This window comes from Oxyura jamaicensis, chromosome 2 (genome assembly GCF_011077185.1).
Source record: "Oxyura jamaicensis isolate SHBP4307 breed ruddy duck chromosome 2, BPBGC_Ojam_1.0, whole genome shotgun sequence".
In the NCBI taxonomy this organism is placed as follows: domain Eukaryota; kingdom Metazoa; phylum Chordata; class Aves; order Anseriformes; family Anatidae; genus Oxyura; species Oxyura jamaicensis.
Genome location: NC_048894.1, coordinates 96365920 through 96392305, shown reverse-complemented (window position 1 = coordinate 96392305; position 26386 = coordinate 96365920). Strand labels below are relative to the sequence as shown.

Below are 26386 nucleotides of genomic sequence, written 5' to 3'. Positions count from 1 at the left end.
AGTATTTTTAACTGCCCTAATGGAGATGGAGATCTTCCTTCAAGTAGCATACATACAAGTGAATATTTGTGAGCAGAGTGGCCATAAAACCGCAGTAATTATGTGAGAAATGTAAGCAAAAGGAGCAGAGTGAAGAAGGCCACAAGGCTGTGCGTGTTTTTGTCAGCATTTGTGAAGGTCTTGAGCTGTATACGTGTTTTTTCTGCGCTTTCTGGAGGACATTGCTGGAGCATTTTGTATAGCAGTATTTAGATTGCTTGGTTCCCAGAAAAGAAATCAAATTTCTTGCTCTTTCCTCAGATGGCATAACTTTCCAGAACGAGGATGCTGAAGTTATGTAGGTGATATAAGATGGGAACAGGCAACAAGGGGGAAAGAGGTTTCTCCTATTAATAGCTCTTATTTTTTTCTTCTGTTTTATGGAATTCTGGAATCTGAGACTGTTCTGTCATTCAGAAGAGCAGGTATTTTCAATTTTTAAAACCAAGTAAGGTGTGTTTTTGCCTAGAAGAGGAAGGACACTAAAAATTACAACACTTTTGTAATTTTTAGCTTAGAGGCCGCGTGTAGGTAGCTACTCAGTGAGCTCTGTAGCTCTTCACACCATGAGGCTTTCACTGCATAAAAGCACTTGGGTAGATGGCAGTAGTTTCAGTGTAGACAGTAATACCATGTCTTCCTTCCACAGAAATAGGCTCAGTTGTCCCAGGAGTTAATACTTGGAAGGAAAGAAGAGACAAATAAATGTTATTCCTGCTACTTGCATCACGTTATGTTTGACTTTTAGGCACAGAATTGAGTTGTATTAAAGATGGTAAGACTTCCTATACAAGGGAACTGGAAATTTAAAACCATACTTGAAATAAATGAGATTGGTGGGTGCATATAGAGATACAGGTTTAAAAATATTTTAAAGTCATGAATACTTTTTCCCTTTTGCTTTCAGGAGGATTATGAAAAAAGTAACTATGGAACCCTCAGAAAGACTGACTAATCTCCAGGCCCTGTGGGACAGTCAGACAGTGGCAGAACTTGGACCTTGTGGTGAGAATGAGTTTAGAGGCTCAAATATAAAAAGGTTGGAATTGCAGTGTCAGGAAGTACCTAATTCTATTTCTGGTAGAAGCTTGTAAAGGTGTAATTAGTTTTAAGGTGTAATTAGTATGGAGCAGACTTCTGATTGGTAGGTGAAAGCACTATTTTAAGCTTTCTTGCAACTTGCCGGGTGTTACAAAGATAGGATGGTTTCAGTTTCTTTCAGCAGCACAATGGACACACTTCTGAGAGAAAAAGAGAGTGAGTTTTGAAAGACTTGGTATATCTTTAAGACTAAGTATTAAAGTATACTTTTAGATGTCTTTTTGTTTGTTTTATGGTTATGTTAAATACTCTCTTGGGTTGTTTCTAGGAGGCTTTTCGCAGATGTATGCATGCGTGTGTGATTGGCTTGGATTTCCCTACAGAGAAGAAGTACAATGGGTAAGTACAAGTCTTGTGCTAGAGGCTCATTTCAGCTAACTACACGAATGATGAAGGAGCAGATAAATCATAACATGTGGGGAGGGGAGGAAATACATTCGATAAAGATGTATTTGGTTATGTATTTTTAACAGGATGTTGACACAATTTATCTGACACAAGATACAAGAGAGTTGAATTTGCAAGACTTCAGCCATCTTGACCACAGGTAAACAATATGCAAGTAATCATGGTAATACTTAGCAAATTTTCCTTGTCTCTTAACCTGTCCTTCCAATAGAATTTGCCTGTCCCTGCTAAAGTCCAATAGTCCCATAGCTGTCACTTGAATGTCTAGACCTCTGAAATGACCATCTATAGAATTTTTAGTTTTCAGCACAAATACGCTGTTTTTACACAAAAGCCCCATAAAGAGCACATTTCATTGTGGAGATAAATATATTTTGCTACTGGAAGCACTCCAAAAAGATAGCAGATAGAAAACATGCAACTACATTTGGCAGGGAAAATAAAAAAGGAAATTATGTAGCATTTATTTTTGCAGAATCTTTCTCATGGGGTATACTGTAAAGGAAATTAATTCTTTCAGCAAGTCAGTTGAAGGTTTAAGTTATTCAACTGAAACCCAGCCAGTAGTTTCTCCACTGACAAAAGATGCTATCAAAAATGTGTACTTTCAGAAAGGCATTATTGAGGGTAATTTTACTATAAGATGCTGAAACTTAGCTAAGTGTTGTATTTGGTTTACTGATTTTATCTGGCTGAGAAAATTGGATTCTAAGAAAGCTGAATCTGAAGATATTTAAGTAAGAAGAAATGGTAAAGAGTCTTAATTAAAATCAAGCATTATACAAGAAAAATGCCAAATTAAAGAAACTGTAAATAAGACAGGGTGTTTGCTTCCTTGGAAAGCCCAAGGGAAGAATTAAGAATCTGTCAGAGGTACAATGTTAAAATGCAACAGAAAGGCTGAACTTGGAGGTTGGTAAATAAGAGTATTTTGGCTCAGCATGCTTTGCAGCTTTAAGCTACATAGTGTGTAAACTCACACACACACAAAAAAAAAAGCCAACAAAAAAAAATTAGTTGCATATTTACTCAGCTTTTGTGGTTGTTTTCACTATCCATACTGAATTCCATGGTGATGTTAGTACCCGTGTTGGCTAATTCAGAAGTAACTCAAGGCAGACTACAGAGCTTCATGACAGGTTTAGCCAAAGAAATTGGTCAGTTAAGACTTGCGGAGAGAAGCTAAGGAAAAAAAAATAGCACAAGCAAATGTGGAACGAGAACATAAGAATAGTTAAAATTACTGTACTGAGAAGAACATAAGGCATAATTGAAAAAGGGACTTGCAGATACCCATCTTCAATAGAAATTTAACATTAGAAAAAGTTATTAGGAGTGAAAAATACTACTTATTAATGAAAAATAGAAGTGTTTAAAGTATTTAAAGCATCTTAGCTGGTTCAAATGAGTTGTAGTTTCACTGAAGGTTTTCACTGAAATATACTTTACAAGATTCACATCACCAAGGAAATACATTTGTGTTGTTAATAAAAGTTTTTATTAAATGCCTCATGATTGTGTAAGTAAGTCCAAAGATTCAAAACAATTTTAGATCCATTTACATGTGTTAGAATCCAACCTGAGATGACAGTTTCTTAGTACTGGGACTGGAACTGAGAAAAAGGTTCTAGATTGAAATTTTCAAGAAAAAATATATTTTTTTTTAAGGAAGTAAAAACCATATGTTGTTCATTACAAATACAAATTAGGGTCTGAGATCCCGATAATTCAAGAGTGTATGCAAGTGTTTTGTCAGATATTCAGCAAAGTAAGAATACTATACATTAACAACATGGCAGTGTTTGTTTGATTCTGAGAAACTTGTATATCTTGTCCACCTAATTTTTGAGACAACTGAAACTGTATACTTCATGCTGTGGAGTAGCTCTGAAGTGAGGTAGGATGAATATTCAGTTATCTAGATAAAAGAGCTATGCATTGCAAGAAATAAACAATTTGTGGTTTTCTCTTGTAAAGTATTTCTGTTAGAGGTCAACATAAGATGGCATGAATTATAGATGAATTTAAGTTCCCAGAGTGTCTCACACTTAGAGTGCATAACATGGCTTGCCACTTGGGAACATGACTTCTGAAGTTTTATCTGAAGTTATGTTGTGCTGTGAACCATATAATTGTGTAATATTAAAAAAAAAAAAAAAAAAAAAAAAAAGAAAAAAACAACTTATTTAATCTGCAAACCATTTTTCTTCTATGTTTTAGCCTTCAGAACTTTGGACGTTCACAAAATCTATTGCCAGAAAAGTGTGATTAGTTAGATTTTTTTTTTTCTTTGCACTGCTTAGATTTCCTGTCATCTTAAATACACGGGGGGGACTGAATTGTCAAAAAAACATGAAAGCATTGGCAAAGTTTGAATGTTGTTGAAGCTTGGAGAGATTTTCTGCATTCCAGAAGAACAAAATCTGTTTTCATTTAAGATGGCACAGCTTTACATTTTGTACAGTCTGTAAATCTTACTTTATTCTGGATGGTAATTTAGCAAGCAGACTAATAAATAAATGTAAGCAATTCAATATAACTTGGTAAGGGAATATTAGGAGATGTCCCTGCTTTTGGAAATGGTCATTAGCATTCTTTCTTACTGCATTGCAGAAAAATTCTGATCATTGTTAGTACCACATCTAGAATTTAATAGAAATAAAGTGAAAAAAGCAGTGTATTATTTTGAAAAGGGAAACTCAAGAATAATACAATAAGGTTAGGCGCATGCTTAAAGTAAGAGAAGGAGTAGAGGTAAATTCCACAAGGATCTTCATTGGTAAGAAACACCTTCACAAATTTAAACAAAATGAAAAATAAAATTAAACTATATAACTAACTTTCTTTAACTTTGTTTAACTATTCAATTTCCTCTTTAAAATCAGATGGTAAAATGATGTAGGGTTTGATAGACTCGAGTTTCTAGACAGAATACTGCAGGAAAGGCAGATGTTCCACTATCTTCACGCATGTGGAGGAAGGGAGGTGTTTGTATGCTTTTTTGTTGTTGTTGGTTTTTTTTCCCCTCTGGTTGGTGTTACAGAAGTACGTCAGTATCTGTGCTTGTCTAAAGTTTGAACAAACAGGCCTTGAATACTGCAGAAGACTAAACTATTTAAAGATGAGAACTTGCAAATCAGCAGGCTTGATTTATTTTAAAATATTCCTGTCCTGCTGTAGCAATGTTTCTTTAAGTTCTTGAAAGCGCAGCAGCTTTTTCCCACTAACTCCAAACACCCCCTGTCCTTCAGCTGTTTTCATCCCAGGCTCGGGAAGGAGAGGAGAGAAAGGGACAGCCTCAGGCAGGCTCTGCTTGCGGTCACCCTCCTGCCCAGGAGGTGCTGAGCTCTTGCAAGCTGCCCAAGCTGGCTTACCAGCTCCCAGGTGGTGTAAATACATGAAGCCAGTAATCACTGCTCGTTGTCCCTCTGTTCCTTTGGAGGAGCAAGGCTGCTCCCTGCCGCTGACATGTAACTACCGGTGGTGCTCTCTGCCCCTTTTGGGGGTGGCTGTCCACAGCACAAAGAGCATCTCTCCACCAGGACAGTGAGAGTGCCTTCGGCCTGTCCAGCATTTGCCTCGCTGCATCCTCCACAAGCTGTGGCTGTCTGGTTACCACTGGGCAGATAAACCCAAATTACGCGTGAAAAATGACTTTCACATTCGTTCCATTTCCAAGGCAAAGGCACGGGCAAGAGGGGCATCAAAGCTGCTCATTCATTAACTTCTCACTGACCACTCCGAAAATCCATTTGTATAGTTGATGAAGTTTGTAAGACTACCGTGTCAGAAATAAATTCACAGTGAGACTTGATGCGTGCTGCAAACAACATGGAAGGTAGGCTTAATCTTTGAAGGGCATCACACACTCCACACTCTGTCTCCTCTACAAGTGTTTTTGGGAGCTTCACAGTTGGTAGGCTACAGTCTTTTGCTGCAGAGTGCCACGGCTTCTTAATGTCACCTCCATGATGGGCTTGTACTTCCAAGTGCACCAACCTCAGTCCTCAACATAGCTTGTGGAAGGTTTGTCCATATGATGTTGCCACGTTTCTTGGCTTTCCTATGTGCTTAGTGATCACCCTGAAGTGTTTGAATGTTTGTGGAGGAAAGTGAAGGAGAGGAAGAAGGAAAAGATGTGAGAAAGGTGCTGCATATGTAGTGCCTACCTGCATATGTCCTGAATGAAACACTTGGGAGTGGTACTAGCTTATAAAAGCTAATAATTTCAAATTTCTCCCTAAGGAGAAATTAAGGCTCACATGGCACTATTTTGCTGATCATGTACATTCACGTACATTACAGCTCTTTGTTTTGTTATAAAGGCAAAGGGTTTCTAAGTAACTGTTGAGTCTGAGTGTGGGCGCATGTATGTATTTAATACGTTGTGTATAAATGATCCACGTGCGGTGCTGCTAAGTGGTCTGCCTGTGCTCGATGCATGGTGCTGCTGCGGGGTGGCATGCCGACATGGCATTTGTCAACGTCTGTTATTGGCGGAATTTAGCAGAGGGGGAGCAGATCAAATTAAGAGGCTTGGAATAAAGAAAACGGGAATAATTTAGAATTTCATTTGTGAAATCCCTTTTACAATTAAGGAGGGTTTGGGATGAAAGTCGCATTATCCTTTTGCAGGTCTCCTGCTTCCTAGGGGAATTTAGCTATAGAGATGAGACAAGGATATGTTCTCTAGAAGCATTCAGTCACGGGATTATATTAAATCATCAGACTGCCAAAAAGCTTTTTAGCGTCACGCTCAATTATAATTAGAGGTGATTAAGAAGCTTAAGTATGTCACAGGCTGAAGAAAAAGTAATGCTAGAAGTAGGAATGGCAGCACAGACAAATTTCTTGTTTAAAAATTCATGCTAGAATGGATGTCAGTTGGCCAGTCAAGAATTTGTATTAAAATTCAGGCAAGACACACAGCTGCTCGTGGTGCTCTTTTTTGTCAGAACGCAGAGCTTTCCGTAATAGTGATGGCAGTCAATTAGCATTGCAAAAGCAGAGGGAATTAGATATGAAGAGCACTTAAGAGACTCTTTCAAATGACCCAAACTGACAGTTATATGAAATGTGTGTAAAAGTGTTTTTCTTTTTCTAGAGACTTAATACCTATAGTTGCTGCTCTGGAGTATAATCAGTGGTTTACAAAGCTGTCCTCCAAGGATCTGAAATTAGTAAGTAACAAGTTGAAAATGTATATCTGCTCTTACTAGGCTGTGCTGTGCCCTGGAGGATGCCATTGCATTTTTTAAGGTGAACTTTTTGAGGTAAATACGACTGGGCAGTCTTACTTGAAAATTGAAAATTGTTTCTCCATTAATTGTATCGGGAAAATATAAAAGGGTGGATGGTTCATTCATGCGGTCGAAACACTACTGAGAGCCAGGTCTCGCCAAAATTTCACATGAATAAAGTTTGAAAAGTTTATTTGGCCATAATGGTAGCTTGTAAAGCTGCTCTATCAGGTGTTACCAGCTCCCTCAAACAATATGAGGTGACTAAACAGGAGACTAACTTTAAAGCAAGTAGAAATATCTGTTGCTTTTTGGAGGTGTAAGGAAAATACCTAGATTCTTTCTTTCTTTCTTTTTTTATTCTCACATCATGAAGCAGGCTTTTCTTGTAATTTTCATCACATCTTGATGATTTTTATCTCCCTGTTGCCTGAAACTATTCCCTTAGAGTAATAACTATGTAGTGACATGTGATAATGATATTCTTAACCGACAGCATTCTTTTTCAAAAGTAAAAAGTGGGGAAACAAGTTGGACAACTGAAGAAAATACCAAGAAAATAAGTAATTAAGTGATTTCTTAAATATATGAAAATACATTATTTGTACCAAACCTGAAGGTTAATAGTTACAGGTGAAATTAGTGGTTTGAGAAACTGTTTTCTCTTTTAAACTATTTATTTTAATAAGGTATTTGAAGGATTTTTAGCAACTTTTATATAGGAAGCAAGTAAACTTTGTCAATCTTGAAAATGCATCAGTCCTTAAAAAGCAAATACAAAACCTTAATCTTCCATACATCCAAATTTCAGTCAAAAATATCAGGAAAATACAGACTGTTGGACAGTAAATCCATGCCACAGGGACACTGCTGAGGGTCAGCGTGAGGTCAGACATACCCAGAGGCCATTGAATGTATTGTGCTTTGTGAGTCCTGCTCTGACATTGTGTTTGATAGACGTGATCGGAAGTGTTTTTACAGTGCGTGCATGAAACTTTCCACTTGCAGTCGCTCTGCTGCAGAAACACCGTGATGATGTTCTGAATTGTTAAAATATGAAAGGCAAAGATATAATGGGAGAGATAGTTGAATTGTCAGTCTTTAGAAAACAGTCACCTTTGCTATGTAAAGGATTAATAAGATTTCTCTGTGTGCTAGAGCATTTTTTTTTTCAGGAGTTTCAGCTAGTTTAAAAGAGTGCTCGAAAATGCCATACTGTCATTAGAGACAAAGATGTCCCAAGTATGAATGCTGGATTTTAAGGGTGGATGACACAGAATAGTTTCAGCACTTCATGATCATGACTAAAGTTCAGCTGTGGACTTCATCTGAATGTGAGATAGTGTGTGCTGTGAAAAAAAGACTTAAGAATCAAAATAAGAGATTATAATAAAAGGTGATGAGATACAAAGCTCACTGTATAGCTTTTGTAACCTTGAGGTTTTATCTCTGTCTGAATGAGCACAGCAAGCAAATCCTTTTGTTATGTTTGGATCATGGTACTTGTAAATGTCTGTGCAAATTCCAGAATTCAGCAGGAGCATGATCATGAGATGTGATTTATTCTGTGTAGGCTGGCAGAACTCATGCTGAAATACAGTCACCCTTCAACACTAGTCCCTAAGCAATCTTTGGAGGACATGTAGCTAGAGTGCTCTTGCTCTTGAATTTTTTGGTTTCTTTTTGTCAGCCTTAAAACATCTTTCTCGGTGTTTAGTTGTCGTTTCTGGTCAGGTTTTATTCACCATTACACCAGTTGCAATTTTCTTCTGAGGGATTAGCATCTATGTGAATAAGATTTCTTCAAAAATTAAATGCCTATGTTTTTCTGAGCCACAGGGTCTGGGGTTGTTAGTTTTTTTATATATTTCAGTATAATTTTTAAAAAAATCTGGCCCTTATGATTAGGTGGCCTGTTTCATAAATGACTCACTTTTAGCTTGCCCCTAGTTTTTCTGAGTCTTTTCCAGATGTCTTCTCTAGCCGTCTGACTGTCTCTGGGATGTTCCTGGCATTCTTATTTATGTAGGACAAGCAGCAGTTCATAGCAAGGATCCCGTTATGATGTGCAGCTTATAACTAACTAGCTAACAAACAGTATGTTCTGTGTTTGTGTTCTTTAACACTCTTCTGTCTTTTTTGTGGCAGTCCACTGATGTCTGTGAGCAGATTCTGCGAGTGGTGAGTAGGTCCAATCGATTGGAAGAACTGGTATTAGAGAATGCTGGGCTTAGAACGTAAGTAATTTCTTCAAAATCTTGCATTAGATACTGCTTACTCTCAGCAAAAAGGATATGTGATGTGTGTTAGCCAGAATAAGCATTAGAAAAGCTCAGGCTCAATGTCTAGCTTGTTCTGAGGAGTCTGTAGTCACGAACTTGTCATTAGGTTTTTTAGAGGTTCCTTATGGTCCAGAAAATCCCTCTAAACTGATATTTTTTAAAGATTCAGTCTGGAAAACCAGGTTAAGTGGAGCAAGATGGATTGGATAAGAACATAAACCCTAAATCAACCCACACTACTCCTCTCCAAGTAGACTTACCAAGAGAAGTATGAAAACTTTTTTGTCGTTTTGAAGTGCACAGGGTTATGTTAAAAGGTGTGTTATCCCATCTTGTATAATGCATTATAGTTTCATTCCCAAGAAAGCTGTTTTTACCTTTGGAGGATTAGATTTGTGGTTCGAATGTAGTAATACTTCTACTTTAGCAACTTTTTTTTAAGAAGCAAGAAAGTAGATGATTGTTTAATCCTTTTCTGTGGTCTTAAAAGTATGTTGAGGTAAGACGTGCAGTTTAATCCTTGCATGTGTTTTAAATACAGTAAGTTATAGCTACTAGGTATTTTTTTTCTTCTTCTCTTCAGAACAAATAGATGCAAAGTTCAAGTTACAAACTAGCCCTGTTGAAAGTATGTATAGCTTGTTGTCGTGTTAGAGTAGCATCCAAGACTATGTAGACAAGATAAGCTCTAGTACTAATGAATTTTTGTGTTAAGAAACGAAGTAGTGGAAAGGTGGGAGAAGCAGAGCATTATACTGACGGGGAAAAAAAAAGGAAGGGAAACAAGCACAGGGAAATTCTGTGGTATCATTTATTTTGCCTCCTCTTCCATTGTTTGTTGTTTTTTTCACCCTTTTTTAAAATTGCCTTTGCACTGAAATGCCTTTAGAAGAGAATTGCCTAAATGACTGAGGAAAATTGTGGTGGAGTTTGGAATTACACCCAAACTTTCTGATCACAGTTGTCCTTAAAAGCTGTCATTCAAACATAAACACCTGATTTTAATCTTGTTTTTCTTGCACTTTGTGCTATGAAACGCAGTGCTAATCATGAATATCAAAAGATATATTGACTTACATTTGCACGCTGCCTACAGTGACTTATAACTTGCAGCTGGTGTCAGTTTTAACAGGACTTGACAGATAATCAACCTGTGACTTCGGTTTTCATGCCTCCATCTACATGCACAGTGTTTGGCATTTTGCCCTGGTGTGTATCTGCTCTGATCAGCATTGTCTGTCTGTTTTTGCCAAGGACGCATTTGTCAGTTTTGCCAGTTATCATATCTGCTCGCTAGGAGGAAATCCTATTGTTACTGGCCTTCTTCACGTCACATAGCTCACCAACCAGACATTTTTAATGAGCTCTGACAGACCGCCAGGCCAGTGTTGAGAAAGGGCTACCAAGACCAGTGCTTTCAGGAACACCTGAGCAGCTGCCAGAGCATGTTTCCTCTGGTGGCAGGGTCAGTTTAAGATGATTGCATTCTTTTCTACTCCAAGGCACTCATGCCTGTCATTTGGTGTGGGACAAAGATCCGTCAATAGTTGTCATCCTCCCAGCTGATGGGACAGCAAGCTGTCATGCAGTAGTAGTAAGGACACAGGACTAGGCAAGTGTGGACTTGCTATTGGGGAAAAGTGGGCTGTCAAATTAAGCCCCTCTGTATGATGATAAGATTTCTGCCAGTTTAGATGTTCTTCAAAATATTATTCCCATTGCTGTTTCTTTAACAGACTTAAAGAATGCAGTCTAGGTTAATTGGGATGGCTGTAATGCCTAAAGAGGACACTAATGTTTTGATAATTGTTAGGATGCTAACTGAGGCAGGTGATATCAAGATTTCAGCGAAAGGAGAGTAGTTCAGGGTGACTTGAACAAATGAGCTTGAAAAGAGTTACATATTCATGAGCTGCTTTAGAGGGACAGGGGAATAAGTGATAACCAGCAGACTTTTTTCCATGATCCTACAAGATTCCCTGGTCTGGAAGGGCCTGTTTTTAGGAGCTGGTAAAAATCATCTGTTTGTTGTGTTTAAGTAGTCGGCAAGCTGTCAGGCAGGCTGTCCCTACCGCCATCCACACTGACCCCTGCTGCCCTGTTCCATGGGGAATGGCTGCTAAAACAGAGAGGGAGCAGAGGTGCCCGTGGTGGTGCAAGGAGGACCTCTGAGAGAGGTGTTGCAGCTCATCTTCCCCTGCTGGGTGGGCTCTGGATGTCCTTAAATCACATTAGTTCCTCCCCCACACACCCTCTGTTTCTCTGTTTCAGAGATGTTGTCTAGACAGATCTTGAGGAATTTCTGTCTGAGATTTCCTGATCCGTGCTATTTTTACCTTTGGTGAAATATCCTTCCTCTCCCACATGTACAGTTATACTGGACCTTTTCTAAGCTTTACCTCCAAGCCTGAGCGTCCTCAGTTTATGCAAGCGTGGCTGTGTGATGCATGCAGGGTGAGCTTGATGCTTTGTAGAAAGCATCAGGCTTATGTTACACACTCTGGCTGAAGTCTGCAGCCAAAAAAAATATATCAGTAGATTTTAGGACTTTGAGTGGACAGAGGGAAGGGATGTCAATGATGTCAACCTGTGAGCAGAGCCCAGATCCCTCCGTTGCTGGTGGAGGCTGCTCAAAGAGAGGTTCAGTGGTGTCATTTTTTTCGAAACAAGAAAACTTTAGAACTTAACGCACCCTAAGTTAGGTAATCTACCATTTTCTGGTGGCAATGGATATACTGTGCCTTTGCCGCAGAGTTCACACACACACAAGTTCTCAAAAAAGTTCTGGTGACCCTGCCTATACTGGTGTCAAAAGCCATAGCAGAGCTTGTAAACAGCCCTGGAGATGTAGGCAGAATAACATAATGACAAGAATTTAATTGAACTCAAAAACTCATTGTGCTTTTCTGGGCTTTACTCAGTTGCCTAAGCATAGACATGTGGTGCCATTTGAACTGCTGGAGGGTATCCGCAGAGTGTTGGCAAGTATAAAACAGGACCTACAGGAGACACACAGTGTTTTGCAGAAGCAGCAGGTAGCAAAGCAGGATACCCCGAGGCCTGTCAGGTGGCACAGATTTAAGTACAGAATTTATTGTTGAGTGTTTGTGTTTACATGCTGCTTGTTATTTTAGGATAAGAATGTGCTTGTCCTAAAGGCAGCTCATCATCCTGCATTTGCAGCGCTGGAACCTGTTCTGCCCTCAGGAGTCCCTCTAAGGAAATGGGATTTCAAAGGGAAATTAAACTTTACAGGAACATCTCTGTACCTGAGTACACCTTGCGACAACAGAGAGCCCAAAGCTATGAGGCTATTACTGTCCAATCTCCACTCTTTTCCAGAGCATGGAAGAGAGAGAAGGTTGCTATGTGAAGGAAGCTCAAGGGATATTTTTTGATTTCTAACTTAATGTCTACCGTAGATGAAGTATAAGAACATTAAACGTATAGTCTCAGATTAAGAAAACTTTGGCATTCTTATGCCTCTGAATGTGCTGTTGACAAAGGAGATAACAGAACTCTTTCTCCCTCTGTATTCTTTTCTTGCAGAGATTTTGCACAGAAACTGGCAAGTGCCCTAGCCCACAATCCCAACTCAGGACTCCATACAATCAACCTTGCTAGCAATCCGCTTGAAGACCGAGGTACTGTAACATTTCTGTTTTCCTCTTTCTACAGATGTAATAAGGGGATTAGTGCTACTCCATTCAGCTTTGCCTGCATAACAGGTTATTGTTCTGTGTGTAATGCCATTGTAAATATCTGTTGTTCACAAATGACTGAGAATTGCTATTCTTTTTGGTTATTACATATCCATTAGCTTGTGGAGAAGTATTTAAATGTCTTAAACCAACCGTGGATCTCATTAGATTTCATTACACTTTCATAGAGGTTTATGTTAAAGGAAGATGGAATGCAGTGAATGTTTAGAGCTAGAGAGAAAATAAAATGGTTTATGCATGTATATTTTTAAAGGGAATATAATCACTTTAAAGCCGAAGTGTGAGACAACTTTGTTGCTTGGATTATATTTTCCCGGTGGTTTTGCATTTTTATTTTAGCCATAATTCCGTAATTATTTCTGGTATTGAAGCTGCTCTTTTTCAGCTTTGCTCTAGCCCATAATGTTGCCAATTCTTTGCGATGTTCTGTAGTACTTACATAGCTGGCATCCTTATGTAGCTGAATACTGTTGACTCTGCAAGATGAAAAATCAAGCTGAATAGTCCAGCTTTTTCTCCACTGCTAGGCATAATTTCAGTACATATCAAGTCAAATCATTCCCTTCCCTTGTCTGCTCTCTTTTCACCCAGGGCATTTATTTTTTAAAATAAGGTTACATTCTTTCAGTCTGCCGTTGACCCTTCAGCGCTGCCCACGTGAGATTTCCATTTGTTTCGCTTAATGCATTCCAAGCACATCATGTTCTTGGGATCAGACTAGCGTGTGCTCCTGTTGGGCCAGAAGTAAAAGAGGAATTTTATGCAGTGAACCTTTTCTTTTTTTATTTCGTTTGTTTTGTCAAAATTTTCCAGTCTCTGGGCTGACATGATTCAAAATGGAAAAACTGTTCATTTTGCTTACAACCTGGCCGACTCCGAATGTTGTTAACACAGTCTAGTAGGTGTGTCTCCTTTTGCTCCATTTCAGTGAGGGGAAAAAAGACGCAAAGAGTATTTTTCCTTTCCCTCTTTTTATCTCTTCTCCTTTTGACCAGAAACAAGTATTAAAATACTTTTGCTTCTAATATATTCAGAGTAGTTTAGTTTTTCATTTAAAATTGTTCACGTGAATTGCCAAACTCTTCCAACTATCCCTTGCCTGGTTCCTGAGAACTCCGCATCATGTGAGAGCCAATGCTTTGCTGCAGAACATTATTACTGCAGTGTGCTGCAGGCCTAACTGCATTATTCAATATTTTCTCTTGCAAGTTGGAAAAAAGGCTGTCATATTGTTGATTCTACTTTGAGAGAAGTGTATTTAGGTTGTGTTTTTTGAAAGGTTTCTTTTAAAAAGAACTAGGTTTGATGGCGAGATTTTTGTTGTTTGTTGGTTTTCTGATGTCTTTTTTGTTTTGTTTTGTTCATTTGTTTTAAATCTTGAAGCAAAACAAATGACCAGAGCATTCGGTAGCTATTCTACAATGCAGGGATTTTTTTTTAGGGAATATCAGTGTGGGTATTTTCTTTGCAGCAAAGCTATTTATTCAAGCAATTTTGGAGTAGCCACATACAAAATTAAAAAAAAAAATCCAGAAGGTACAGCTTGGAGAAATTAGTAGAAATTTATCATTATCCCAGTCTCTTCTATCATATCCAATTACGGTTTGACCTTTTAGTTAGAGAATTAGCCAAGTTATATGGGTACTTAAAAGGAAATTAACTATAATTGCAATGTGCAAATATTACAGTTTTCTAGTTTAAGAAGGATCTTCATGTCCTGTGATCTGATATTCACTGAGTACAAATTAGATTTAACTTTATTAAGCCGAAGGGGCAGCGATCATTTCACAGGTAAAAGCTTGCAAAATGAGAATTTATGTGAGCAAACTGATTTTAGAAAATATCTCCGGAAAAGTCAACTCTTCGGGCTCTAGGAGTACAACCAGATTATTTTGTAGTTATGAGGGAAACGACGCCGATCTGTGTGAATAATGGAGAAGAATCTGTCCTTGTCCCTTGCTTAGACAAAGAAAAAAAAAACAACAAACACAAACCACTAAGCTGTTTGTATGTTATTGAGTACCAAAAAGTAAAGACGTTATTATATTAATGCAGCTGTCTGTGTTCCAATAGCATGAGAAGTGTGTTCTTTTTAACTCAGATGTAGGATCTAGCTTCACTTGAAATATAAAGCAGTGCTTACAAGATATGGCTTTGCACTGAGATCAGCCTTTTAATTTGTGATTAGCTTCCCTTAACAATACTGATAGTTTTTGTGAGGCTAACACCTGGAAAGTTTGTTACTAATCTTGTCTTTAAAATCTAGTCATGCTGAAGTGTTGGAGCTTTGCTTTTGACTTTACTAGGATCTTATTTCCTGAAAAATAATACAAAAACAAGCTGAAGTTTGGAAATATTCAAAACCAAATCTATGTGGTTGGATGTGTTGAAGTCTACTTCTGCTATTAGAGCTCAGCTCTGTTAGGAGGTTACTACAAATGGTTTGCTTCAAGAGCATCCTAGGGCCTGAGTTACCAGACTTTATCTTTTCTGCACCTTATTCCTGTATTGTAAAACTTAGCAGATACTTCTTCCCCAGTGCTGGTAAGATGTTAAAATTGTTCAGCTTGGCTGGAGTGATAAGAAATATGTAGGTTGTTTGCCAAATGTAAAGATGGAGAGGTAAAATTACTTGCTGCACCTCTTACCAAAACGCTGTGTAACAAAAATTACACTTATGATATCCTTAGTGATTCTCTTTGTACTCCTTTTTCTCCTCTTTTGCCAGCAGAACTCTACCTTGAGTTTGAAACTATGGATTGTGACTAAAGCAGCTGAACGAGTGAACAGCCCATCACAGAATTTAAATTCTGAGTCTGTCTTAATAGATAGATTGATCCTCCTTCAGAGGAGATAATAAGATTTATTTATTTATTTATAGAAGTAGGGGAGCTAGGAACGCAAATCCTGTTAATATGACTTGATGCATTCTTGCAGAAAGTTAAAGGCGTTGTTACCGTTGTGTTTTACAGTAAATAATGTCCAGATGCCATCAGTCTAATGTTTTGGCAATAGGAATAAAATACAGCGTGTTGTTTTAAGCTGCATAGAAGATGCACCTCTGACCAGCATGTAAAATACGCTTTTACACAGAAGGTTAAAAAAAAACAACAACCCTGCAACAAAAAAAATCACGTCAGCAATACATATACGTTCTCTTTCATTATTGATAGTAGAAGGTGATAAAAGCAGAGTAAATGTGTATGGACATACCACCAGCCTGTTTAATGTCTGCTTATGTGGAGAAGGGTATCAACTTTTTTTATTAAATTGTGTTTGGAGCAAGTAAAAGGCTTTACTTGCTTCTCTTTCCCCTTTTCTTCCCAAGTGATTTGCAATAGAGGACTATATTTCACACTCAGGTTAAGACTTGAGTTTCTATGTTGATTTAATCCTATAATAAATATTTCATAAAGTGATTCAATTGTTATTTAGGATGTGCTTTCTTAATAAAAATTTCAGTCCTTTTCTTAAACTCAGGATTATATTTATGGACTGTGGAACTTGGATATACTGAGAAGGGGCTTTACTGAAAGACATGAAAAGAGATGTTGGATTTATGCTGAAGTAGTCAGCATCCTAATGAATTTTTACTGTTTTTGATCCCAAACAACTGTAATGTTTCCAAGTCAGTGTACTGGCTGGTAACCTACAAACTGCTGTAATGAAGTGAGATAAACAGACATTATAACTTGGTGAAGGTTTCAGGTTTTCAGGTCAAGTCCACAGCCACTGTACCTGTATCATAGTTTCTTTTATGTGGAGTGCATACTCTTCCACAGGGCTATTTCAGCTGCGTGGTGCATATCTGTGTTTTTGAACAAGGAAGGGCTGGGAAAATCTGAGATCACATGGTTGAATTGAAAACATCCTGAAAAATTCTGCTTTCTCTTTATTCCCCGACAGGTGTATCATCTTTAAGCATCCAGTTTGCCAAACTTCCAAAGGGACTGAAACATTTAAATTTATCTAAAACCTCTTTGTCACCTAAAGGTATGCTTTACAAATATGCCTGTTTTTCTGATGTAAAAGTTTCAGGCTTTCATCTTAATAATACCTTTTGTTACAAGATTAAGTCAATTACAGAATGGATTACTTTATATGTGTATATTCTAAACAGTGCAGCTGCTTTGTTACCATTCTAGGTTGCTAAGCTGTGGGTTCAGTATTTTATCCCATCCAGTGCTTTGAAAAAAAACGTCCTGCTTGCCCTAGATACAAGCTTGAACCTGTACCATAAAGAAATATTTAATTTAGAATCGGAATAAATTGTATGTTTCTTTTATGCTTCGGAAGATGTCTGAAGCAAAAATGTGCAGGGAATTTTCCAAATAGCGTTCGGAAAACTACTCAAACGTGTTTCGTGTGATTGCTTCATTTGACTACTTCATGAAATCAAGTGTTGTGACAATGCCTGTTAAGTGACTTGCTCTGAGTAGAGACTTCTGTTTTGTAATTTGCATGTTTCTGACTTGATATAGTGGTTGAAATATGCATATATTTTTAAAGTGAACTTACTCATCATTTTCATTAAAAAGAATTTATTCAACTCTTGTGTTTTTTATTCTACTGCTAGTTCCATTTTTTTTTGGTGACAAGCAACTGATTAAGAATCTTGACTAACCTTACATGTACTCTTGAGAGTAGATGGTCATGAATTTGACAGATAGTCACGCATTTCTGGTGTGTTCATTCAGCCTGTTTTCTTCTTCGTGTGATCTGAATGATTTCAGCAAGTGCTTTTGAATGTTGAGTCAAGAGAACCCTCTAGCTGCATTGCCTTTATTAAGAGCAAATGCCAGCTTGATGAAGTTAATCAACAAAATTCTTGTCAGTAAAAATGAATTTTGAAGTTATAAAAAGAATTTGGAAGATTTTTTAATGATCTTTTTAAAGACAACCTTTAAACAAAAGCTGAAAATATATTCCAGCTTCTCTGCTGCTGACCTTATAAGAATTCTAGTCCAGACTGCATACTCCATCCTAACCCCTAACTATCTATTGTCCAGAGTGCAACAGGTCACTATTGCTCCATGGGAGCTCCTCAAAATTCCATTTAAAAAAGTGTAGGTGATGTCTTAAAACTGGAATTGTTATAGAAGAACCTGAAAAATGTCAGATTCACCTCTTTGCTTGTCTTCAAAGCTGTCTATCTTAGCCAGTTTTCCTTCAACTTAAGAAGACGGTAATGAATTGGTTTGTAACTTGGAAGGCTACTTTTGAACTTGTAATACTGAGGTGATTTGTTTGCTTGTTCTTTTATTTATTTATTTATTTTTGGCTGGGGGACGCCTGGCTATAGAGGAGACAGTGACATTGTTTAGGGAGGTTCTTTACTGACCTTGGATTCAGTAGACTCTAAGGTACATGGATTTTTTTTACAGCATGCTTTCACCTCCAGAGAGGTGCCCACACCACCACCACTTTTTTATTATTATTATTTTTTAGCTTTTTAATTTCAGAAGTTCTGTACAATTCCTAACTGGTTTTGACCTTATTTCAAGATAAGTTGCTAAGATGGAGAAGGGAAGTTCAGATGCCAACTTCCCAGCTGATCTTTCTTCAAATATTGTATCTCAAGGTTCCTAAGAGCTATTAACACTCTGAGCCTCCTGAGAGCAGTAAAAGAGCATGATAGATTGTCTGCAAATGAAAGTGAGATTACTGTCAAAGTATAGAATGAGGTAGGTGAAATTCAAACAAAAGTTTATTGATTTGAAGGTTCTGGTTAAATAGAAAATTTTAGTATACTCATTCAAAGACAGGGCTGGATTTTCTGAACCCGAGCCAAAGGCTAATTAAACTAATCCCTCATTCACATCATTTGGACTAAGCCTTCAAAGATGTGGCTGATTTGGGACAGTTGGCTCTTTTTAAACATGAAACAAGCATAAACAGTATGGATTGTTTGATAGCTGTTCTTTGTCCCCAGTCAGTGACAATTCCTGAATTCTCAGAATTGTATTTCAATAGTATATGCTGAACTGTTCATAGCATGTTACATTCATTTCTACTTGTTGATTATACATGCTGTTGAGAAGACTCACTGAAGTAGATCCAGAGCAAGAAGCTCTAGAGGTTAAATAGACCAATTAGATCTTTGAAAGTTTCAAAAAGTTTTCATTTGCTGTTTACCTTTATGGATAGGGTACAGATTCAGCAATATAATGTTAAGATAAAAGAAAAATTACACCGAACAGAAAAGTGTCACGACTTGGCAAAGATGTCGTTGTGCTGCAGTTCTTTTCAGTATCAAAAAATCTCCTGAAACTAACAGCCACACTACTAGCATGGGAGTCTTTCTTAATATTTGGAAGCTTGGAAAACTAGAGCACTGACTGGGGAGGTGTTTTGGTTTCTAGTGACTTGCTAGCTGCTTCCCCCACATGCTGGTAAATCCATTTCATAATAGCTTTTAAGTGAAGAGTGGAAATGCTCCATCTGTTGAATGCCAGTTCACTTTTACTGATCAGGAGCTTTGAGAAGTTGCACTTTAAGGCATAGTAGATCAAAACACCTACCTGCTTCATTGTTTGGGCTAGGCACTTAAGAGAAAATCAATTCATTTGCTAAAGAACAGAGTGATACTTATGTAACAAGTACACACATGTAGCACTTGAAAGGCAGCAATAAGCTTATACAATAAATTAAGAACTTGGTAATAAGCTACAGAGCCCTCAGATGAAAGTTAGATTTGCTGGAAATAGTCACATCCTAATTTGTATTTGGAAAAGTTGGAGGACTTGGGGGGAAAGAGAGCCCTGACTGGTTTGTCCCCAAAGTGAGCTTTTTATTTTTAATGTGAAAAATATGTATTTTTCCTCAACAGGAAGTGATTCTTAATGCATCTCTTGATATTTTAATTAGCTAACTGTTTTTCTGAAATTACAGGCAAATACATAATTGAAATATTTTTAACTTCTAGGTCTTGTCAGTTGCTTTTGAAGTTCTGGCAAATTATAATTGTTAATGTACTTGGGCTTCCACAGATACTTTAATCTGCTTCCACAGATACTTTTATCTAAATGTTATTTTTTGAGAGAGGACATTGCCTTACCATTATGATGTAAATTCTGTTTTAAAAACCTGTTTCAAGATACGGTTGCACCGTTAAAGCCACTGTAGACATGGCAAAAATATTTCTTCCGTGGATCCAGGACCTCTAACACACTGTGACCTGTTTTATCAGAGGCACAGAGAGCACTCAGTTTCAGGAGCAGCTGATGAAACACGGCCCACGCAAAACCAGGTTTTCTGTGACAAAGAAAAGTCTTGTATCTCCCAGGTGATCTGTCCTCCTCTGCTGCAGTATAGTGGTGGCAACAGGAGGTCATTAAACATTTATGTATGACCGTGTTCACTGAAACTGTGCTCTTGCAGGATATGGCATTGGAGAAGTTGGATACTGAGTTGTTGTTTGTTTGTTTGTTTTGTTTTGTTTTGTTTTTCAGGGGTGAATAGCCTTTCCCAGTCACTGAGTGCCAACTCACTGATAGCAAACACGCTCGTCTATCTTGACCTCTCAGGGAACGCTCTCCGTGGGGATGATCTCTCAGTAAGCACGTGCTTTTTATTTGTGAATTAATGAAAGGATGTTTTAATTTATTATTAGAAGGGCAAAGCCATTTTATTTAGATTCTCTTTTGCCTTTATTTCAGTACAGTTTTATTAGGGATAGAAAACAATATTTTGATCTCTGTTTTTCAGTATGTACTCAGAAGCTTAATGCAAGTAAGCAGAACCACAGATGCACTGATCCACAGATCCACTGTTTAGTTGCCCCACACAACTAAACAGATCCACATAAACCATTCATGCTTTTAGTCCTTGGCTTTTACTGATAAATGAGAAAACTGTGAGTTGCTTGTTTCAGTCGACTTAGCATGCTCTCGGAGTTCTATTAAAAAGACTCATCTTCTTTCTAGTGACATATATTACATTTTTTTTAATTGTAAGTTTAAAATTAATTGAATTCTTTTGACTTGGAAAGACTTGATTCATTTTTGGTTTTGACTATTTTTGTCTGTATAAATAAACCTGTGCATCTCCTTGACACATGCTATTGAAACTCATGATTGTTTGAACAAACGTAATTATTTCTGGAATTCTGTTGTTTAGTTCAGTTGCCATTGAGGTGCAGCTCTATTTTCTGTGTAAAAAAAAACAACCAAACAAACAAACAAAAAAAAACACTTGAGTTCTCAATTTGTATATATTTGTTTTTTGACTGTCACATACTTTTTTGGTATGTGATAGTCATATTTTTGACATCCATACTTCTCTCTTACATCAACAGTTGTGTGAATGTAACTGTCAGTTTTTGAGTTCTTTAAGTGTGAAGCATCTAAAATATGCAACACTGGAGGCATCCAATCTGATCATTTAAAGTCCTTAGACTTTATCTGCCTATGACTTTTGTGTGACTTTTCTTCACAAATCTTACTAGTTTCAGATTCATCAGCACATTCAAAGAACTAGTCTTTTCAGACATGAGATGAAAGTTTCAGCAGGAAAAGAGGATTTAAAAGGTAGCACATAGTTAAATGACACACACAATGAATTATTCTCAAAGAGAGAAGAACATGCACAACTTTTATAGGGAATGGCTAAAGATATCTGATGTTTACCTACAATATTTTAAGGAGCATAAATACAATACGTCTTTTCTTAGTCTGTCAGAAAGAGAGAGAGTTGATTCAAAGAAAAAGATTCTTAATACTGAGATCTTTTAATCTGTGGAGCAGTTTCCTAACAGGAGCAAAGAAATCCCGTTATTTGGCATTTAAAGTAAACCCTAGCGAAGCACAGGGATTTTTAGAGTAGGGACCTTTCTTGCATAGTTAGGTATATAGGTGAAATGACCTAATTTTTGAAAGATGACTCTATTTTAGAAATGTTGAACATTCTCTGTTTGGCTGGATGTCATGTGGCGTTGAGTGTTCCATGTTTCTGTGAATTAGGTCGTACCTTTTTTCTTTCTGCATTGTTCTGAGAGACTAACAAATAAACACAGTAAAGCAGCATATAGTAAGAACATTTACGTACACTAACGTTTTCATGACATAGTCTATGTAGTACTTAATTCAGTGATATTAAGTGTATTATTAGGTTACTTGTTCTGTATTTTGCCTTAAACTTCGAATGCACCACTGATACGAAGAATTATCCATAGTCTTCAGACGCAAATTAGTTGCTTCCCTCATGCTTAAAAGGTCTAGCGTAAACTTTCAAACCAATTAGCCCTTCTGAAGTGTAATGGCAATCTGAGTGACATTCCAAGGTATTTATAACTAAATGAATTATCATTTCCTGTGAAAGTGTATTGCAAGGTAACTCACATTAGGTACATCAAGGTTACTGTTTGGCAGATGTGGTCCGGACACTGTTTTTTCCTGTTCTTCCTAAAAAATTATAGCCTTCAAAAGTAAAACAGGTTTTAGTGATTGGGTGCAAAGAAGTTTCAGACACAACTCCTGTAGTGCAATTTTATAAGAAAAGCCTAAAATGTATTTGAAAAGTAGTGATCCAGTAATCTTTATTTTTTTTGTCTCCATTAATTGTAGAGCCTGTACAATTTTTTGGCCCAACCAAATGCCCTTGTCCATCTGGATTTATCCAACACGGAGTGTGCTCTAGATATGGTAATGCTGTTTTTTGTGGAGATTCAAATACCAAGGAAACGTTACCCACCTTCTGTCCTTAGAAAAATCCATCTTCCTTATTTTCAACCAGGTGTGTGGAGCCCTCCTTCGTGGATGTCTTCAGCATCTAGCTGTCCTTAGCCTCTCTAGGACGCTTTTTTCTCACAGGTACGGTTTGAATGTCATTTCTCTCAACTTCTCCTGTATTTTGCTTTATAATTTCTTGGCTTTGTGCTGCACCTTTCTTTTTAAGAAGAAACACAACACTTTATAAAAGGCCTCTACAAAAGAGGTATTATTTATTCCAAGCAAAAGATTCTTTCACTTTCCACTTTTTTTCAGAGAGCTGTAAAATAAGCTACGTGTCTAATATGTTTTTTTGTGATCCTGATGCAGCAGAACATCTATATACATCTTTTGTGGTAATATCAGGCTTTGAAGTCTGTCTTGACTCCTCTTTAAGTTTGTTTTTTAAAGTACTTATTTTTCATGATTTGGTGACGGTTAAAAATGGTATTTTTTTCCTTCCTTCTTTGTTCTTTTTTGGAGAGGAAGTACCTCTGAAAGTCTTTGAGACTGAACACTGACTTTGTAGAGTACTTGCATCATAGGACATAGTAATATTAGCTTCCCTTTTTCTTCCAATCAGTGGCTTGAGTCCATATTGGAGGTGACAACTAGTTGAGGGTAAGCTACTACATTGTTAAGTAATTGTTTATAGTGGTGAAAAGGATATGTCAGTGTTTTTGTAACATTGTTTGATCTTTTGCTCGTTAGATATAAGTACGTTCGCTGTTAATCAGGTCTAAATGATCATTTCTTGTTGTTCACCAAACATAAGCTAGATAGTAATTTCTTTCGAGCAGCAGCACAGTTGAGGATTATTTGTTGAATCAACATTTTGATGGCATTGCATTTCCAAGTTAACCGAGAGCCATTGGTTACAGAGTTGTTGAAGGTACAGCAAATGAAACACGTAAAAGATAGTTAAAATTCTGACAGCTTGCATTCACTATTTATTGGAATGAGGAATATCTAGATACTACTTCTTAATTTATTTATTTACTTTCAGAAAAGGAAAAGAAGTTCCTCCCTCCTTCAAACAGTTTTTCAGCAGCTCACTTGCTTTGATGCAGATTAATCTGTCAGGAACAAAACTCCCTCCTGAGCCTCTAAAGTAAGAATTTAATTTCATCTTCTTCCGTTGCCTAAAACCTAGTTCACATTGTTATTACATGAGTGCTTTATATTGAAAATATAATTTAAAATGTAAGAGGAAAATACTTTATTTGCATTATTTTTCCATTTGTACATTATTGATATTCCAAGAGTGAGTTTCATAATGATCACACAGTTAAGAAATGTTTTTTCCATCTCACAGTTAAGGCTATTAATCGTATTTTGTTCTGTGTGAATGTCACAGCTGTTTTGTTTCCATCAACTTTTTTTGTGATATATTTCCTACTTTGTGGCTTACAAACAAAACTGTTTGCTTCACAGTTAAATGGGTTTATGTACTTGTGTGAGTGCCCTTCTTTTGGGGCTGCAGTATTGCAACAACCATTGCTCAAATGAAGCTGTTGCAATGCTTGAGAGGAGAGACTTATTGCACAGATCTATGCCCTTCTTTGAGTAGGAGAGATGATAGCAGCAACTTCTAGGAGTGCTTCTCTTTTCTGTATGTCACCCATCCAGCAGATAACAGGTTCTGTTTATGTGGATTGGGCAGTTCCATTGATCCCACCTAATGATGGAGAGGAATTCTTACAGAGAAATGTGGGTGAGGGAAATTGTGTAGCAATGTGTGCAGTTTTGAACTGTGGTGAACTTTCCAGACCTAGAATTTAAAAGTGTGTTTTAAAATCAAGATCAGCCTAGATAGGTCTAATCTCAGTAGGTCATTCTGTGATTTTGGCAGAATCTGTGTGGTTTGGGGGCTGAATTAAAGAAAGAACCTTTCCCAAAGGTTCAACTTGTTAGCTACTATGTATTTAAACATATATAACCATTTTTGGTTTCTACAGTAGAAATCTAGACATGTTCCCTAACCATTCCTGGGAACACACCTCTAGCATCCTAAGCTGGACATCAATAAGCATATACATGCATATACCTACGTGTCTGTGTGTGTATCTGTATATCTGTGTGGCTAAGAGCCTGCTTCCTGAGGAAGAACAGGGAAGGGATGTCAGCAATAACTCAGCCAGGAAGTAGCTAGCTAATGAATGGGAGTTGTTGGTAAAATCAGAGACGAGGGAGTTGGTGAATACTAGATGGAAAACTTTCAGTAAAGTCTGGGGGAAGCTAAGGGATGAAAAGTGACAAGTACCACATGCAAAATAATAGCATGCGTTGTTTTGGAATGTCTTTTCTTACACAATCTGACACTGGATAGGAACAGCACAATATGATGCAAAGTAAGATGGAATGAAGTCCATATTCTACTGCAGGAGCCTAGTATTTGTAGCTCTGATCTTTCAGTGTTCTGTATGATGCTCTTGGTTGCAGTCTTGCTTGCTTAGTCTTTGCTAAGATTAGGAAGGTATAGTATTGATGGTCTGATGGTCACAGAAAAACGATTATTCATAGATACATTGGTTAATTCTGATTAACTTAAGGATATTGATTCTGTGGTGGAGGGCAGCAGGGAACTATGTTTAATGAAGCTAGAAGAACAGAGGCTGTACATGACTGATACATAGGTCAATCTTACCAGTAGTACAGGAAAAAAAAAGAATGCTGTGAGACATGGAATATATCTAGAGAGGCCAGGAAAGGTGAGAAGTTCCAATCTCTAGGGTTCAAATTTAGCTTTACTCCTTGGCATGTTGAGTATCTCCTGTGGTGGGAGGAGTTTTGGCAGGTATCTGTGCTCATGGAAGGTCTTGCGTGAATATATCCCGAATACTTGATCTGCCAATTGTGCAGCAAATATGAGACTTTCCTAGCCCTTTTCAGCAAGAAGCTACTCTGTTGATAATATTTAAGCTAATTTGGTTCAAGTTGACTGAATTGGGTTAGAGGGACTTACTCGCATGAGTGCTGTTGGTAGAAATAAAGAGAAAGTAGTAAGTAGCATAGAGTGAGCTGAGAACAGTAACCAGCATCACTAGCACAGACAGCTCCAGGAAGGAGCATCTGTGCAAAATCCACCTAGACACAGATGGTCTCAGAGTATCCCCCAGAATATCCATCCACACTCAATTGGCTGGCAATTCGGCATGAGCTTCATTTGTTTTGCCCTGACGGCAACGTTCATCACTGCCCAGGGATTAACAGGGAGCTGTTAATGTTGCTTGGTACTTTCCTCGATGTGCTTTTTCTCTGACCTGAACATTTCTTCAGTCTAAGCTGAGTGTATCTCTCAACACTGCAGAGAAATATGATCTGCAGTACACCTTGCTTTCCCTCTTAAAGCAACCCTGTATGGCTTGACTAATACATTTCAGAAGCATGCTTTTGAAGTTAATTTGGTGTTAAAGGGACTGAGGATGTGCCATAACCTGGGGCATCTGCTAAGCCTTTTCATCTAAACTGTAAGAAACTACAAAACTTCTACAGAACAATCAAGATCATGGGGTATGTTAAAGACAAGAAGATTGAAACGTTGGCTTTCAGACCGACTTATTTGTCATTGCGAAGACTGCCATAGCAGATGAAGGATGATTTCTAGAAGGAAAACTAATACAGGGTGTAATAACAGTAATTCTTTAGCATTTTTGATCAGTGCATGTCAAAAAGCATTTGACAACTTGGGCCTTATAACTGTCCTCTGAGAAAGAAGTTCCTGTTTTGTGTCCGTGAATCAGAAGTCAGAGGGGAGTGAAGGATTCAATATGAAGCTTGCCTCTGGGAGGTAAAAAACAAACAAACAAAAAACAACAGTAACAACAACAAAACAAAAAAATACCACCAACAACCAAAAAAATGGAGATAGCTGACGTAGCAAGTCC

At 37.6% G+C, this 26386-nt stretch overlaps 1 protein-coding gene across 10 annotated transcripts in view; it reads left to right on the top strand.

The window, feature by feature from the left end:
- Window positions 1-26386, top strand: part of CARMIL1 (capping protein regulator and myosin 1 linker 1) — a 183442-nt gene that overhangs the window by 81854 nt on the left and 75202 nt on the right. For all 10 annotated transcript variants that reach the window (XM_035316851.1, XM_035316846.1, XM_035316847.1 and 7 more), the window contains 11 exons: window positions 947-1044; window positions 1409-1479; window positions 1614-1687; window positions 6653-6728; window positions 8937-9025; window positions 12620-12714; window positions 16699-16785; window positions 20244-20347; window positions 22356-22433; window positions 22525-22601; window positions 23506-23610. In XM_035316851.1, coding sequence (XP_035172742.1) covers window positions 947-1044; window positions 1409-1479; window positions 1614-1687; window positions 6653-6728; window positions 8937-9025; window positions 12620-12714; window positions 16699-16785; window positions 20244-20347; window positions 22356-22433; window positions 22525-22601; window positions 23506-23610 — 954 coding nt within the window. The remainder of the gene's footprint in view (window positions 1-946; window positions 1045-1408; window positions 1480-1613; window positions 1688-6652; window positions 6729-8936; window positions 9026-12619; window positions 12715-16698; window positions 16786-20243; window positions 20348-22355; window positions 22434-22524; window positions 22602-23505; window positions 23611-26386) is intronic.